Source organism: Paramormyrops kingsleyae, chromosome 8 (assembly GCF_048594095.1).
Source record: "Paramormyrops kingsleyae isolate MSU_618 chromosome 8, PKINGS_0.4, whole genome shotgun sequence".
Lineage (NCBI taxonomy): Eukaryota > Metazoa > Chordata > Actinopteri > Osteoglossiformes > Mormyridae > Paramormyrops > Paramormyrops kingsleyae.
The window spans coordinates 3,886,923-3,902,968 of NC_132804.1; the positions used below are offsets into that span (position 1 = coordinate 3,886,923).

The 16,046-nt window shown below is 41.8% G+C and overlaps 1 protein-coding gene across 2 annotated transcripts in view; it reads left to right on the forward strand.

Moving 5' to 3' along the window:
* Window positions 1–16,046, forward strand: part of LOC111834582 (contactin-4-like) — a 141,927-nt gene that overhangs the window by 13,235 nt on the left and 112,646 nt on the right. For both annotated transcript variants that reach the window (XM_023794052.2, XM_023794053.2), the window contains exon 2: window positions 6,260–6,396. In XM_023794052.2, coding sequence (XP_023649820.1) covers window positions 6,342–6,396 — 55 coding nt within the window. In that variant the 5' untranslated portion in view covers window positions 6,260–6,341. The remainder of the gene's footprint in view (window positions 1–6,259; window positions 6,397–16,046) is intronic.

Genomic DNA, 16,046 nt, shown 5'->3' on the forward strand with positions numbered 1-16,046 from the left:
GATGGTAAAAAAAAAGGAAGGAAAAAAAGGAGGAGGAGAATCATTAGAAAAGAAAACTGGGATTTTGTGTTTTTTAAGTGTCCCACCACAGATTTCGAAAGAGCATAATTAGCTACTATTGCACTTTGTAGACCAACTTGTATCATTTGTTGTAACAAATGGTTAGTTAGCTTTGTATTTGCACTCATTGCTTTTTTTCACCTTTTCATGCAGTTAATCCTTCATGATATAAAATCCATGTTATATATATCTAGAGCAGTGTCTCCCAGCCCAGTCCTCGGGGACCCCAGTCCACGGTTTTGCTCCCTTTCATCTCCCTGCACACCTGTACCAAGTTTTCTGTGTTCTTGATTGTTTGGTTCAGGTCTGCTGGGAGCTGGGGGGGGGGGGGGGGAGGAGCTAAAACGTGGACTATCTGGGGGTCCCCAAGGACCGGCTCGAGAAGACACTTTTATTTAGAGCAACACACAAGTAAGAAATGCTTGTAGCATGACAGCACTCTGCACCCCTTAGTGGTTAGGGTTAAGGCCCGGTGGTGTGATTAGTCTACCAGTATGGGATTCGAACCCATGACCTTCATGACACAGGTATAGGTCGATAACTAGCTGAGGTGCACACCACCCCAAATTACACTGCATTGAAAATATTTCTCCAGACATTTTTTATTCGACATGCTGCATTGCTGTGTTCTCCTGTTTAACATTAAATAGGTTTCTAGAGGCAGAACTCAGTTATGTATAATATAGGGTTTATATGTACTTCCTGCTGGTTTATTGGCAAGACGCACAAGTCCTATTTCAGTACCTTCTTTTTGATGACTTCAGTTTGCAGCCTTTGATTCTGAATTTTAAGTAAAAAAGGCCTCATACTTTAATTTTTTCCGAGAACACCAGTGAGCAGAGAGATGTATGTGTGAACAGGAGAGGGCCAGTGGACTAAGCAGTTTGAAGTCCCATTTTTAAATTCCACAGACATCTCCGTGCTGTGCGGCAGAGTAGCGGGATTTGTCGCCGAGATTGCGGCTCATCTCCGCGCGACGACGCTGGGCTCCGAGGAGCCTCCGGAGGACATTAGAGAGGCGTCCTGCACTTTGTGGCTGCAGATGATTCTGACTGGCACATGTTTTTAAATCTTTAGGGTTTCCCGAAACAGTCTTTCCTCCGTTTTATGTTTAAAGCTGTGGCTTCTCTTCATTCTGGGAATTTCTTTTGTGGTTTCAGCTCAGAATATCATGTGTGAAACTACTAGTTTTACACACAACTGAGACTGAGCCAAATATTATGCTGTATATAGGAAGTGTAGGACTTTCTGTATTTGTTTCATGATGGGACTGTATTCTGTAGTCATAAGCATTATGATATTTTCCATAGTATTTGTACATTATTCTTCTCACTGAAATGCATGTAACAGACAGGGTGGATAAATACTGTGTAAAAACAGGACTGAGGCTTAGAGGCCCTATACTGCAGGAATACTCATCACATTCGCATCATTAATACCTCAACTGTATTTTCACCATTCAGTTGGTAAATAGATAATGAATAAGTGCAAATGATTAATTACTTTGATTCTGGTCCAGTAGGACAGGAGGCTGAAACAGTTCATCAGAGCCGACACCTGGACAGCAGGTGACGACGTGTGTAAGACAGGAATAAGAAGAAAGTGTCTCAGGTTCAAAGGAGACAATCTGCTCTGGTTCCCATAGCAAACCAGCCTTGTGTTATCAGTCATGGGAAGCTGGCTTGAATTAACACCAGAAAGATTACAGCTTCAATTAATAGTTTACTTTGAGTTTACGTTGAGCTTAATGTTTCTGTATTACTGTAGGTAAGCGCTCTTGTTTTAATAGTCGTGATTTTAGCTGTAGACATTCCTGTTATGTTTGTTTAGTCAGGTATGAAAAGTGCTTGTGCAGTTTATATGGCTGGTGATACATTGATTGATGGGGCATCAACCCAAGACTTCGGGGTGCAGAACATGTGCATTTTGGCAAATTGTTGGTCAACATTGGTAAATATAATGTATTCCGGGTAATATTAGGTGGTGCTGAGTGCATTGGCACACCGGTGGCAATGTAGGAGCAGCAGTTCATCTACGCGCCTTGGGATACATGGAGGAAGGCGGGGAAAACAAAGGGGGAGCATGCGAGTCACAGCCGCACACAGGGAGAGCATGCAAGTCACAGCCGCACGGAGGGAGAGCATGCGAGTCACAGCCGCACGGAGGGAGAGCATGCGAGTCACAGCCGCACGGAGGGAGAGCATGCGAGTCACAGCCGCACGGAGGGAGAGCATGCGAGTCACAGCCGCACACAGGGAGAGCATGCGAGTCACAGCCGCACACAGGGAGAGCATGCGAGTCACAGCCGCACACAGGGAGAGCATGCCAGTGACAGCCGCACACAGGGAGAGCATGCGAGTCACAGCCGCACACAGGGAGAGCATGCGAGTCACAGCCGCATGGAGGCTGGGCTGGACACCGACTCGACACGCTGCCCCAAATGTCATTCCTAGTTTTAGCTCACCAGTGAGAGCAGATTCTCCACTTAACCAGCATATGGAAGAAGGACATGAGTCTCGTGACTCTCAAGTCATGAATGATTCAGTTCAGGTATTTTGAAAGATTTACAGCATAATGAGGCATTGAGTCCAACAATGAACACCTCATGACTACTCCTTCATTGAGTGTCCTCTGTTTTTCCATCGTCTGCTGGTATCACTCCACAAGTCTGCAGCACAGGACCCGCCTGCACAACATAGGGAAAGTCTGCTCTAAGATCATCGGACTCCCGGTCAGAGCACTTTCATCCCTGAGGGAGCAGCAAACTCTAAGAGCAGCGTGCAGGATTCTGCAGGACCCCTCCCATGGTCTGTTCATGGAGTTTGAGTGACTCCCCTCAGGACGACGGCTCCGCTGTCCCGGCTGCAGGACCCCTCCCATGGTCTGTTCCTGGAGTTTGAGTGACTCCACTCAGGACGACAGCACAGAGGAGGAGAACCACCTTTGTTCCCAGAGCCGCTCAACTCACAGACTTCCCTTCCATCCCCCCCACCCCCCCCCCCACCTCCCTGCACTGGAACCCATCATTCTATCTGCATTCGCCCCCCGCCCCATACCCACTAACAATCCCTCCCTTTTACATATTTACTCAGTTCCTATCTACCTGATTGTCTGCAATTTTGCACAGAACCTTCTAAACACTGTAATCACTGTTGCACTTTACGTCACTGCGTCCTTGTTCAACTGCCCTGTGTGTCTTAATTGCTAAGTTTTTTTTTATTGAATTTAATTGAATTGAACTGAATAATGTTCATTAGCAATCTATTATAATACATATAAATCCACGCCTACTCATTTTAAAACATGATTTACTGATAATTGCTCATACGAAAATATAAAATATCTTTTGCTTGCACTTTTAAAAGTACGATCTCACATCACATACAGTATGATGCCAGAAACAGATTTTCCTTTTTATTGGGTACAGAACTGAAGTGGTACATTTGACTCCGCGAGTCGGTTAGCTGTAGTGAGTGAGTCTCTTTTGTGTACAATATGCTGAATCATACTGTCAGTATGCACATTTTAACCAGGAATAGTGGAAGGAAAATCATTACAGAATTTATACATGCGGAGGCATGCGGAATCCATGGCGTTCTGCTGGGTAGCATTGTGTCAGCAGCAACGAACAAAAGATACGCAGAGTGGCGAAACTGCAGATGGGGCAAAGCTACTACACATATACATGGGAATTAATAGTGGTGATGCGCTCAACACTGGGTCTGAATTTATAGCATTCATGGCATTCAAATAGGTCGTCACACCTGCTGCTTGGGGGGAAAAAAATCGTTTTTTTCCTCCCTGATAGTCAAATCACTAGTGCAAAAGGGTAAGCATTTTTTGTAGGTTGATTTTTTTTAGAATAGGGTACATACTAAGTATATCAGAGTATCTATAAAATAATGTACTTTAATGTCACTGATTGTAATGGTCTACATATATAGCAGAGAAGCATTTACAACGATTGTCACTATGTATTTTGTAGAAATATTATATGATGTTGCGTTCTATATGCAAAATATCTGTTCTGTGTACTGAATCAAGCAGATGAATAAAGGAAAAGCAAATGTAGAGATAAGTTATGAGGCTACCATTCACTTTGCCATTCACTATTTTTTTTAATCTGCATGGAATCTGCATTAATGCTCATCGTCGGCCTTCAGAGGCTCATGCTAACCCGCTGCTATAAATGCACTGAAGATGGACCCTGCATCTCAAGATGCTATCGATTTTCCCTTTTTTTTTTTTCCTTCATCCTTTTCCTTGCGCCTTTCTGTCCCAGGCCTGCAGCACACAGAGAATTACTGTCCCTTGGACACAAAGGCAGCATTTGAGCACGGGGGGGTGGGGGGGATGATTCTGCGGTGGGCTCGCCCCCCCTGGGACTTCCGCTGAGGGGTGACACGCAGGAGACTCTGACACAGTGGAAGCTCTGTTGTCATGGGACTCGAGCTGCTGTGCGCTGGGTTATTCCACTGCTGAAACAGGGCTTCAAATATGGAATGTTCATTTATCTGGCGTGCAGATAATGATTACCAGAACTATTTATTGGGAAAGGCTATGTGTGTAACAGGCTTTTCCCCGTCACACGAAAAATGCTGTAAAATAGCTTGATTTCTCAAGTATTTTCTCAGTGTTAGTCAATTTTCAGAACTAATGGGACAATTCTGTCGAAAGCTTTGCGATGTCCTGGCATCCCGTCAAGGATGTTTCCTGCCTCGTGTCCTGTGCTGTGCGGAATCAGCTCCAAGCTCTCTGTGGTCCTACACTGGATAAGCAGAAGATGGATGGATGGATGGATGGAATTTTGTCCAAAAAATATATATAAATATCATTCTATTAAATGCACCTTCACTGTGTTTGAGAGCAAATGTCTTTCTGCACCAATAAAGAGATTAAAATATATAAAAATAGAGTTCTTTACCAGTATTTTGTTTTTAGACGCAACCCTATTTAGTGTTTTTTGGAAACCTATAGGCCTTGACAACCATGCAAGGATTTTTAAATTTTTAAATTTTTTTTTTTTTTTGGTACATGGTCAAGTGATTTTTCTATGCTCTTTCAGTCTTTGTAAAAAATCATAGGTGTGCATGACTTTCAAACGACTGTGATGTGCTTTTGAACCAGTCTTTAGGCTATGTCTGTTCAAAGCACACACTGATATTGTGAACTACATTAGGAATTATTACTAGAATCATACAAAGGACATTGACACTTGTACGTGCCAAGATACTCTGTTGTCCTTAACAGAAAACAGCGGTGGTTTAGTGATTCTGGTCTGAGTAGGAGCCCGAAGGGTCACCATTAGAGCCAAACTGCGGTGCCGCTTTACCGCTCCAGGAAAATCAGGGTGGGCTCTGTGCCACAGTGAGTAACGCTGTTTACCTCACACCTCCAGTGTTTGGGGTTCAAATCCTGCCTGCGCTGTGCGTGTGGAGTTTGCGTGCTCTCTCGATGCGCTGACTGCGCTACTCCCGCTACCTCTCGCGGCTGTGCGGTTCGGCGCACTGGTATTTCTGCAGCCGTCGGTCTTGTGTGTGGGCATTCCCAGCCGTGGGGTCTCCCGTCCCTGCTTCATGCCCAGTGCTGCCTGCTACCGGCTACAGGATAAACCCACAGCCTGCTGCATAAGCAGCTGGAAGATGCCTGGATTTCATTATGCCACTTTTGTCATTTACCTTCATAAATATGTCACACAATAAAAAATGTTAACACTATTTTAAGTATAAAAATTGAAGCCTTTTTAATTTCAGTTATTTTATATAATATTGTTTTACTGCTAATATTGTTATTAATGGCATAACACATGTGGTGTAATACATATTTAATTTAAGGAAGTGCACTTGTAATTGAAAGATTGCAGGTTCGAATCCTCGACCAGCAAGGCACCACTGAGGTACCCTGAGCAAGGTACCGCCCCCAAGCACTGCTCCCCGGGTGCTGAATTAGCTGCCCACTGCTATGTCACGAAAGTCACATATGGGTTAAATGCAGAGGACACATTTCGTTTTTGCGCACTGTGTGCTGTGGTGTGTTGACAATGACCACTGATCACTAAATTCTAATTCTAATTCTAAAAAGTTCTAATTGAAATCCAGTACTTTTTGTATTGCCGTGCTCTGTACATTATACCTGCTCTGAATGTGGGCCTTTGTGTTTATAATGTATTCTCTTTATTTCTTCTTCTTTTCATATTCAGAATAAAGACCTGGGAAGCTACTAAAAGGATATCAGACTCTCTTGATTGGACGTGAAGCCTACTTTGACCCCAGAAATTGAAGATGATGTTGCTATGGAAACTGCTGGTGCTGTCCTCTTCGGTGGGGTGTCTCACAGGTGAAGTCTTATTAAGAACTTGTGATGTGTGCATGCCACAGCTCTTTCTGAGAAGTTTGCACGCTTATTCTTATGTATTTGGGGCAGGCTGTGCTTGGAAAGCATAATTTAGAATGTAAGTTCTTCTAATACCCAAATATAGGAAAACATTAATCTTTTTTTTCCCATTAAGATACAAATAGCCAGATTGTTCTATTTAATGCTGAGTGCATTTTTAAATGAATAATTGGAGCTGTATGATTGCACTCTGAAAAGGCTGTCTGCGGTTTCATATATGAGGATTTATGACTGATATACGCCAAAGCAGACGAAAATATGAAATCTAATACATTGATTTGGACAATGTATAAGATTTAATCAAAAAGGGAAAAAAGACCTTAATTCAGGGACAGGTATTTGTGCTCATCCAGATAGAGACCATTACTGTCATCTTTTCACTGTAGTGTGAAACAAACATCAGCGGCGAAGCAGCGAAATGTAATGATCCAGTCAGACCAACACAAAGATCTATAGTAAATTTTAATCATCCAACCAAACCAATTGCCTAATTCTCCATCCTATTCCACCCAATTTGCAAGTTGTACAAGTAATCTAGTGTTTAGAGATCCCTTAATGATATGTTTGCGTCCTTAATGTACGTGTTCTATAATCGAATCGATGGATAGTCTAACATTAAAATACACGGTCTGCATTTAATTGAAAATGAAGTCCTTGGTTCAATGCTTCACGTAATTTTCTTTGCAGATATTCTAGTACAAAATGCCATTTGACCATTACAGTCACTCCGAGATTAATACTCAGGTTAACGAGAGTATTGCTGCTGTCACTGCATTTATTTTAAAACAATTTTACTCCCTAGCAATATGGCCGTCTCATATGCTTGTTAAAGTATTTGCAGTAGCACCAAAAGCCTAAGCCTACAAGTTAGGGCTGATGGAAAACAACGTCGCACATCTTTCCCTTTGAAAGGCTTCATTCAGAATGGATTAGTCTTTAAGTAATATTCCTCAGACAAATAATCTGCATTAAAGGAGCCAAACGTGCGAGCCATACTGTATAATTGGCATGGTGGCTATTCCCGACGGCGGCCCGTGTGGCAGCATTTCCCAGCCAAAATCTCCCTCTTATTGAACTAATTTTACGAAATGGCTTCGTTTTTCTTACTTACAGCTTTCAAAGAGGAGTCATTGTACTCACTGGGGTAAAGCCAAGGATCATTGGTAAAGTTTGTCCTCCCTAAATGCAGAATTGAACGGTTTGACATTGTGCCCAGAAGTTGAAGCTGAACCTTGTCTACTGATGTGCTGGTTTTACACGCTTCATGAGATCATGATGTAAAGGGGACGGCGGCTGAGGCGTGAGGGGGGCAGTGTGGCTGAACAGCCAGGGCTCCGTGCCTGTGATCGGGAGGTTGCCGGTTTGAATCCCAGGGCCCACCAGTTGATGATGTTGAGCCCTTGATTAAAGCCCTTACTGTAACTCCCAAATTCTCCGGGGGGGCGGGGGGTAGAATAAATGACCTGACCCTTCACTCTCACCTGTATTTGTGTCTCAAAGGATATCACAATGGCATCGCTGAAAAGTCCAAAGCACCTGGAAAAAGAAGTATTTATATTTTCTATACTGCAAAGGTTAATGCAAAGCTGTGCCTTTTATTCTCGGCCGTCTGGTGTGACAGCAATCGGTCAGACGTCCACCGACGGGCCGGCTGACCTGTCACGCGTCGTGTCGAGTGTCACCATGCGAGCCCAAGTACAGAATGTGAGGCCGACTCCGAAAGGTCATGGTGTCTATGGCCAGCCAGTCAGCATTCACGTCACCCTGCCGGATTCCCTGGGAGACCCCGCTTGATGTTGGGGGGAGATCTCGATGATCCCTGTTCCCCCGCTAAGCGCTACGCTTTGTTCTCCGACCAGCCATGACAGGTTGGCCTCCTGTTCCCTCTCCTCCTTCGCTCACACCCTCCCCACCGCCACCTGATCACTGCAGAGTCCCACCCCCCCATTCCTTAGAACACACGCTCGCAATTATAATCCCCCCCCCCCCCCCCCAGGTCACGGTGGCAGGTGTTCCTTTGTTTATTCATCTCTTACACGCCTTTGTGGAACAACATTAATGTCCTCCCTACTGCTACTCAGCATCAGCAACAGTTTCCTCCTCAGACGTTATGAGTTTGAAATGCAGCGCGAGACCAAGAGGCCCCGCCCATGGCGGTGGGGGTGGGGGGGGGGACAGGGATGCCGGTGCATGCGGATCTGCCTCCAGAAATGGGATCGGTGACTGTGTCACAGAGTCTGTTCCAAGCCAGCAACAGGGAAGATCTCTCTTAAGGACCAGGAGCAAACAGCGATCACAGCCGGTTGAAACGAAGGCGAAAGATGTGAAACCCTTCTTCGATAATCCAGGAAGGTCGCTGTTAACCCAATTCCATCCAGATGAATTTAAGGAGCAAATCGGAGTAAAACAAGGACAAGACAAGATGACACACACTTTCGCTGACAAAGACAAACACATCAGACCACTCGTTTAGTCTCATGGTTACAGACGTATCACACACAAACATACACACACACACAGACACACACGCACGTTTGTATTCATATCTTTGTGGGGACTGCCCAGTCATTTCTATGGGAAAAATCCCAACGATGAAGACCTTAACCCCTACCCCTCCCTAACCTTAAACATAAGTAGCCAAATAAAATAAAAGACATTTTTATATTTTTTTGATTGCAGTCACCGATTTTTATAAAATTGAGCTTCCCCTTATGGGGACTGAAAAGGTTTTTATGACATTGTGGGGATGTTCGGTGCTCACACACACACGCACACACACACACACAAACACACACACACACACACACACACACACACACAAAACTCCGAGCACTGTGATCTGACTTACAATGACCGATTTTGATTATTGATGATAAATCACAGTAATGTTTAGAGCCATGATGCAGCACCAGTTACGCACTATACCCATAATGACACCAGCATATCAAAATATATTCAATATTTCTGTGATTCATAGAAAATAATCATTCGATTTTAAATGTCTCTTCAAATATGCTTAACTTTATTACTCTGACAAATTAATAATGCCATCTTATTCACAGGTCCTCAGTTTCAAAAGACAGTGAATATATTCCTTTTGTCTTAATAGGATGCCGGCATGTTCTTGAGAATGAATAGATGAAAGGTGAACGTATGAAGACTGAGGGATGTAATGTTCACTTTAAAATAAAATGGGGGGGGGGGGGGGGGCAGGAAAGCAAGATATTTTAAACTGCTTGCATAACAGCAGTTCCATAAGCCTCTGGCTGTGTTTAATTTCAGTGTATCATTCGAATGTTAAATTAGGCAATCAGTGAGTGGAAACCTTTTTCCACAGTGTATATTTCAAGTCTTGTAGATTCATGTCTATACAGTACTGTGGGAAATCCTTTTTATGTGTTTGCATAATGTTGACTGTAAATGCTAAACAGCTGTAATTGGCTGACAAGTTTAATTGGTTGATAAAATTCTCAGATTTGGAATAATTGAATAAAATCGCTTTGTGGAATTTTAAAGGCTTCGATATTGCAAAGTCAAAGACTTTTAAAGGCACGTGTTCTCTGTATACAGAACTCAGCAGCATTGTTTTTAATTTCATAAAGAATTTCCTTTGAAATGCTACATTGCACAAAAAACGGGCAACATAATCATACCTTTTATTGCAGTCTTACACATTTTCTAAAAAGCCAGAGATAAACAAAATGCATTCCTTCTGTACTGAATTTTCAGAAAGCTTGCTTTGGTGCTTGACATTTAATTCATTTAATGGGTATTCATTTAAAGATATATTTAGGAAATGACAAAAAAAGATCATCGCCAAAAAAATCATAAACATGGTACAGTTTTATTCAAACATCTGTAAAACCTTTAGCATTTCTTAAACATCCATTCTGAATGCTTATTGGTTAAACGTGCATTTTTAGTTTCAAGCTGATGGAAGCACTTTCAGGGAAGCTCTGTGCATCTGTGTCGGGGAGGGGGGTGGGGCTGGATATAAGTTATCTGCTTAAAAGGGGCATGAGAATCGGTTAGAGGAAATAAGAAAGCCAACATGACTTATAGAGGGAAAACAACCAGGTCTTGTGGTACACCTGTAGGTCATCTGTCAGGGGTAGCCTGAGGGATCCGAGCCAGCAGGAGTGACTGCTTTACGGACTCGAGCCAAGGATGGATCTTCACCGCAGAGGAGCTGCTTGTGGGAGTTTTGCTTACAATGATTGGTTCAGAGAGATAACCAATTACATTGTAGCGGAGGTGGGTCCAAGCAGTTAGAAGAGGAGGGACCAAGACATCGGATTGGTTGGTCCCGCCTCCTCTTGTTGCTTGGGCCCATCTCCTCTAAAATCTAATTGGTTATCTCTCTGAACCAATCATTGTTCCTTCTGCCCTCAGAACATTTTTATGTAAGTAAAACTTCTATAAGCAGTGGACCTGGCCATCTCTGGGAGAGCATGGATGGCTCCGCTTCGCCGTGTAGCTGACTCAGCACTCATCCCACAGTTTATTTTGAAAGGGAAAGGTTGAGGGGTAAAAGAAAGTCTGTCCTTTGTTTACTTTGGTCCCATGTTTGCTTGGTATCTGTTGGAGAAGATCCAGTACACAACAAAAACAGTTAGGAACAGGTCAAAATAAGGGAATAGCAAGGTCTGGTCTGTTCACAAACAGCCAGGAATCTGAGGAATTGATGATTGAAGTTTGATATTCTGCATGCATGTGTAGTTGAAGCATAATTTATTGTGTGTTTACTCTACAGAGTATGTACACAGATGTAAACATAGCAGTAGACACAGAACAGACAAGTGACAAATGTGTCATACGAAAGTAATGACACACAACATTAATAATACACATTTAGACATGAAATACATACTGTACGTAGAGGGCAGATTTCAGATTTCAAAAGAGCCATGATGTGTTCAGTTATGAACCCCGCAGAATTTTAGAGGAATACTCACCAGGTTTTTGGAGGTCTGGAGGCTCAGTGATCGATTAATGATTAATGAAAACTGAGAATTAAATATTTTAGCCTAGCTTGACATTTTCCATGAACTGAGGGTATCTTTGCATGTTGTAAAGGCCTCCATTCATGTGACGTGTAGGAAAGAGATTCACGCGTCCTTCCCTGCTCCGTAATGGCTTATGCTGTGTATCGTCAGGCTGAGCCTGTCACAGGGTGCATGGGGGGGCATTCTGGATGGGATGCCAGTCCATTGCTGGGCACAAACAAACCATCACACACTATCGGCAGTTTAGAGACACCATAGAGTTTTGGACTGTGGGAATACTCTGAAATAAAACCCACATAAACAGGGGAAGAACAAACACAGAGCCCAGGGCAGGAAGCACATAATCCTGGGGGTGTTGGGTCACAGTGCTGTTCCCTGCATAATGACACCCCCCAAGATACAAACGTCAAAAGAAAAACAGTTGTATGGCATCATCTTATTGGTGTCATTTTCGTTTATGGCTCCAACTACATGATACAGATTATTGACTTATAACTTGGTGCAGATTATCAGTGTCTCAGAGAAATGGATCCTTATAAATCATTCAACAAACACTAAGTTCTCTCTGGCAGAGGGAACATTCAATAGGTGAAAATACTTCTAGAAAATATTCTCTCTTTGCTCAATATTCATGTTTAACTTTCCGTCCCTGAGTCACTGAGCTGTCGGCTACTATTGAGTTTTCAGTTGTTAACAACAAATTACTGCATAATGCGGAATATTGATATTAACTGCAAATCGTGAAGTGGAACACAAAACATTGAATACTCAAACAGAAGGTTTTTATCGTTCAGTTTTTAACCATTTACAATGTTTTTATAGTTTTTATATTTTAATAGTGGTGACGGCAAGTAATAAACTTGTAAAATTTTATTGCTGTATATACTGTGTAAGTATTGCTATCCACCGATCTCTATATATACTCGCATTTACAAATGAACAGAGTAACAGGTTTATGTTCTTATGATCTGGATTAATGCATGAGAGCAGTATTTTTTCGAAGACTTGTGAAGCACGAAGAACAAAAGCCAGCTTTTTGAATAACCCTGACCTTGAAGCTATTAATGTAACATTTAGTCACTTCCAGCACTGAACACATTTGCCTATTCGCCTCCCATATCATTCAGTTCCTTGCGCAGCTGATCATGGCTTGTAATTGTCTTGCCTGGATTTTCCCCCCCTTTTATAAAGAGACACAATATCTCCGAAAGAATCCCCTGTGTAACCTCAGGAGACCAGAAGGGCAGCACACTTGAAACACTAAGACTTCTGCTGGCTGCTTCTTATCTGCGGGATGGGAAGTCGAGCGGCGTTATTATGTGCGGCTCACAATGCATTATGAATGTCAATTGAATGAATACTGCGACTCCTAAAGCAGATGCTTTGTTCTTGATTCTTTCTCTGGGTTTAATTTTTGCATTTATGCTGAGGTAAGCGCAACCAAATTATTTGTCACTTGATATTGAATCTGACTTTCTTTTTGTTTTATTGTTTTTTTTTTTTAGCTCTAAAGGGATCGTTGCTTTCGTGGCTGGCCTTCCGAGCCGCAAATCACTGCCCAGAAGGGGAAATGTTACAAAATACGAAAGTTTCCAGGAATCACCATACAAATTACCTTTCCCAGGTTTAAGGCATGCAGTATTTTGGACATTTAATTGTCACACTAGTCACCATCCACGTTAACAGCCAGAAGAAAAAGCTCAGCACCTCCCTGTATTCATTATTCATGAGACATAGACAGAAATTTTCAATTCCACACGATCGTTTGTCCTTGTGCACTGTTTGGTATTTTAGTAAAACACATTATGCAAACACATAATCATTCTGTTTAAATTACACAAAGTTCAGGCTTATCCAGCAGTGCTTACAGTATCTGTAGGTGCATCTTTAGCAGTTCAGTGCAAAATTTAGAGTATAGTAATAGCATCATGTGTAACAATATAATAGCAAGAGAAAAATCATTTATGAGACTTGTCATTAGTTGTCATTAGTTTTCCTATGACAAGATGCATATTAATGGAGTACTTTTTCCTCATGTGGTTGATATTTAGTCTCACTATATGAAACCTATACATTTATGTGACTCTGGGAGTATTTTGTTATCACTCTTGATCTACCTCCCCAGGCACAGCCTTAGGGAATCCATGTTAGCTTAATACCCCGATCATTTCCGCGCCGATAAGCCTAGCAACTGAAAGCTGAAGTTGAGCTCACTGAGTGGGAGGGTACGTGTTGAAGGAGAGACTGTAGCTTTCTCGCTAAGGTTAAATGGGTGTTAACGGCCCTTACAGAAACCTCTGCAATGGAGCACATCATAATTCTGCAGAGTCCGACTCTTAAAAATGCAGTAATCATCAAAAATATACCAAAAACTGTATCATACCAAAATTTAAGCCTAAATTTAAATGAGCTCAGATCATCTGCATGTAAAAGTTTTTCTAAAGAAATTTTTACATGCTGCTCAAAACCTGTAATATCTTGACAGTCCTCTTCTCAGCCAGGAAATTAATAATCTGCTGATTCTTTAACCTACACTTATGGAAATCTAATGAGAAGCAGGCCTGACAGATGCTTGGCTTTGAAAGATTTGGGCACAGATAAACCTTACGATAGGCACCCAAGCTGGGGGATAAAACACATCCAAGTGTAAATCTAAAGCAAATTATCACAGTGTTTCTGGCCAAAAAATATGACAAAGAACACAGGTGCTCAAAACCTTAGAAGTTTACAGAAGCTTTTTAAGGAAACAGATCAGTCCATATATTTATAGTGATATCTATCAAGTATTTGTGCATGTTTAAGTTTACAGTATAGATTTAATGTATCTATAATGAAATTGAAACTGAAGTGGAGAGATACAAACAGATTATTTTATAGATAAATATATTAAAGAAAACTGGGAAAATCAGGATTTGTGTGGTGAGAAATCAAATAACACAAAATATGTGCCCAGTGGCAGTTTTCTGGCATTGCCATGTAATTTACTCAATTTATTACCAAAGGAATTCAAGAAAAATTTTGTATCAGCAAAATGAAAGGTTTTATCATAATTGTTGTATTCCCCAGGAAGTGTGGGACAGGTCTACCTCTGTTGCTGCAGACACTTTCTCGTTAAGACCATAACTCAAAAGGTTTTTGATGGATTTTTTAAAACTTTGCTGAGACACTGTATGGGTGACGACCTGGACCTGATTAAGACAGATCACGACAAAACTGAAGCCTTGTGATAGCAAAGAAAAGGGCAGTTTTGACACTTGATCCTGCTAGAGAGAGAACTGAGAAAATATAAAGATTTTTTTGAGAGGTGGGGAGAGAGTGTAACATAGGGCTGGGCATTATTATGGTCATATTTTTGCTTTACTGCAGAATTTTTGTTCGGCAAAATTTATTGTGGGAAATTTAACTGGAGCAGTGAAAACAATCTCAGTAACGGTAACATTTGATCTCAGAATGAAATCACAGTGGGGTCTGTGTGTGTCAGTATTGTTTTGTGTCTGTTTGACATTACATGGTAGTTACAGTACTTATACTATTGGTGTGTCTGTTACAGTCCTGACTGTTATGTCATGGAAAACATTGGTCATGGTGGAAATGAGGAAGTGATAAATAGAACATAAATATTCAGGCATATACATAGTATAGACTGCATTTTAAGACATAAACATTGAGACATACACAAAGTAATACAGTTAGCTACCTAAGTGGAGGGGAAAGAGTGTGAAAATGGTAGGAATGTGTAATGAATACGTGTAAATTCACGACTAGCACTAGGAAAAATACATGTATAGGCTTATACATTTCCTGGTGATCCATCCAGTAATTCTAGAAATTGTAGAGGTTGGGGGTGCGGGCAGGTAGGGATTAGATGGGGGAGGGGTGATTTGGCTGTCCAGGGGATACATTATCATCATGATTTATGTTAGTATTCATGTGCAATTTCAGTAAGTTAAACAATTTTTTGCAAAACCAAGAATGTGTAATGGGTGTTAACATACTGTAGAATTAATGCTGGATACTGACTTGAAATCTGTACTCATTGCATAATTTTACTCTCATGTCTCTCGTTAAAGTGATGCCAGTCAGTTTTTTTTTTTTGTGTATGATATTAGCATGTGATATATATATTTTTTGGTTTGTCTTTGATGATGAGAGCATATTCAGTTTCCTTTGGGTTATTGCAACAATTTATATATAGTGTATAAAGTTACCGCTGAGCCATGTACAGTTTCTGATAAGCCCTACGAAGAACATCCTGGCCTGTAGCTAGGCCCTCGTTCGCAGTAAAACTCTCTCGTTAAAGTGATGCCAGTCAGTTTTTCTTCATTTCTCTGCACAACTCTGTGTCGTCTTAAAGTCTGACTAGCAGACGGGTCTTTTGCGGAGTTGCTGTGATATTTGGACGGGCTCTCCACCCCCCCGGTCTCTCTAGGTAATGGACCCCTGCAGGTAACAAACGTGTGCCTCTCCCAGTCATCAGGGTAAAGGGTGTTTTGTGAAAGCCAGCCACAGTATTACCTCTGGGGTTCTCTGACGTTTGCCAGTGAAACAGTGCTTCACTCTAATGGGGTGGTAATTCATGCTTATTGT